Here is a 1,966-nt window from a genome sequence, read left to right on the forward strand (position 1 = left end):
ATCAGGGAAATTCTTAAGTTATATGGTAACTCATAGAGGTATCGAAGTCAGCCCCGACCAGATTAGAGCTATCCACAGTATGCAGCCTCCTCGAAACCCCAAGGAGGTACAAAAGCTCATCGGCATGATTGCCGCCTTGAACCATTTCATCTCTCGTTCGGCGGATAGGTGTAGGCCTTTCTTTCTCTTATTAAATAAGTGGAAAGGGTTCGAGTGGACTGAAGAATGCGCCTTGGCCTTCCAGCAACTCAAAGTGTATTTGTCTTGGCCACCAATCATGTCCAGTCCTAAAGCCGATGAGGTTTTATTCGCCTACATTGCTGTGGCCCCTCACGCAGTGAGCCTGGTGCTGATTCGGATGGACAACGACATACAATGGCCCGTCTACTACATGAGCAAATCGTTGCATAAGGCTGAGATCCGTTACCTCCCCCTGGAAAAGGCCATCCTGGCGATCATACGAGTCACGCGAAAGCTCCCCCACTATTTTCAAGCGCACACAGTTGTCGTATTAACCCAACTCCCGCTTAGGTTAATACTCCAAAGTGCTGATTACACAGGGAGAATAGCTAAGTGGGGGACCATTTTTGGCGCCTTCGACATCAGGTACATGCCTCGCAACGCTGTGAAGGGCCAAGTCCTTGCGGATCTGGTAGCTGAGTTTACTGAACCCTCGCCAGAAGAAGGGGGGGGGGGATACCAAGCACGGACCAAAAGTTGGTCAACACAGTTTCTCAGCAAGGGCCCACCTGTTGGAAAGCATATGTTGACGGCGCAGCAAATCAAAGGGACTCTGGGGTGGGGCTTGTCTTGATTTCCCCCAAGGGGATTACCATCGAGAAATCACTAAGGCTAGATTTTTCGGCCACAAATAATAAGGCAGAATATGAGGTCTTGTTGGAAGGAATGTCTATGGTCGAGAAACTGGGCGAGAAATCCATAGATATGTTCTCGGACTCAAGACTTGTTGTAGGACAAGTAAATGGGGAATTGGAGGCAAGGGATGAAAGAATGCAAGAGTACCTGGTCCAAGCTAAACGCTTGCGGACGCGTTTTAACTATTTTAGCCTAATGCATGTATCTAGGAGCAGAAACACCCATGCCAATTCTCTTGCCACGCTAGCCACCTCCTCGGTGCAATGCTTACCTCGAGTCATACTCGTGGAAGATCTACATAAGCCCTCGGTGGTCAAGTCCAAGTTGATGCATGTTCACAGCATCTGGGCAGGGCCTAGCTGGATGGATCCTTTAATATTATTTTTAAAGGAGGACATCTTACCCAAAGAGAAGAGCGAGGCTGACAAGATTAGAAGAAAGGCTTGTCGATTCTGGCTGTTCAAGGACTTGAAATTGTATAAACGCTCATTTTCAGGACCGTACTTGCTATGTGTGCACCCTGATGCCACAGAGCTTATCTTGGAGGAGTTGCATGAAGGAATTTGTGGGAGCCATACAGGGGGCAGATCCTTGTCCCATAGAGCCATAACCCAAGGTTATTGGTGCCTGAGCATGTAGAAAGAGGCGCACAAATATGTGAAGAAATGCAACCAATGCTAGAGATTCGCCCCAAATATACATCAACCGGGCGGGGCCCTCAATCCGCTGTCCATCCCTTGGCCATTCGCGTAGTAGGGCCTGGATATCCTAGGACCATTTCCTAAAGTGATGGGGAACAAGAGGTACCTTCTCGTCGGCATTGATTATTTCACAAAATGGGTCGAAGCCAAACCGCTGGCAAACATTAGAGATGTAGATGCCAAAAAGTTTATTTGGAAGAACATCGTCACCAGGTTTGGAGTCCCTTAAACCCTAATCTCAGACAACGGTCTCCAGTTCGATAGTAAAGCTTTCAGGAGGTATTGCAGTAAGTTGGAAATTGCAAATAGATACTCCATATCGGCTTACCCACAGGGGAATGGGCAGGCCAAGGCCGTTAACAAAGTCATAGTAAATGGGCTGAAGAAGA

General features: G+C 48.0%; 1 protein-coding gene across 1 annotated transcript; it reads left to right on the top strand.

Annotated features, from left to right (window-relative positions):
• Positions 1–277: 277 nt before the first annotated feature.
• On the top strand, positions 278–1,515 carry LOC126727727 (uncharacterized). The gene is made up of 2 exons (XM_050433648.1): positions 278–652; positions 739–1,515. The coding sequence occupies exons 1-2, from the start codon at positions 278–280 to the stop codon at positions 1,513–1,515; spliced, it is 1,152 nt and encodes a 383-aa protein (XP_050289605.1).
• Positions 1,516–1,966: the final 451 nt, after the last annotated feature.

The sequence above is a fragment of the Quercus robur genome, chromosome 5, assembly GCF_932294415.1.
Source record: "Quercus robur chromosome 5, dhQueRobu3.1, whole genome shotgun sequence".
Classification (NCBI taxonomy): Eukaryota; Viridiplantae; Streptophyta; class Magnoliopsida; order Fagales; family Fagaceae; genus Quercus; species Quercus robur.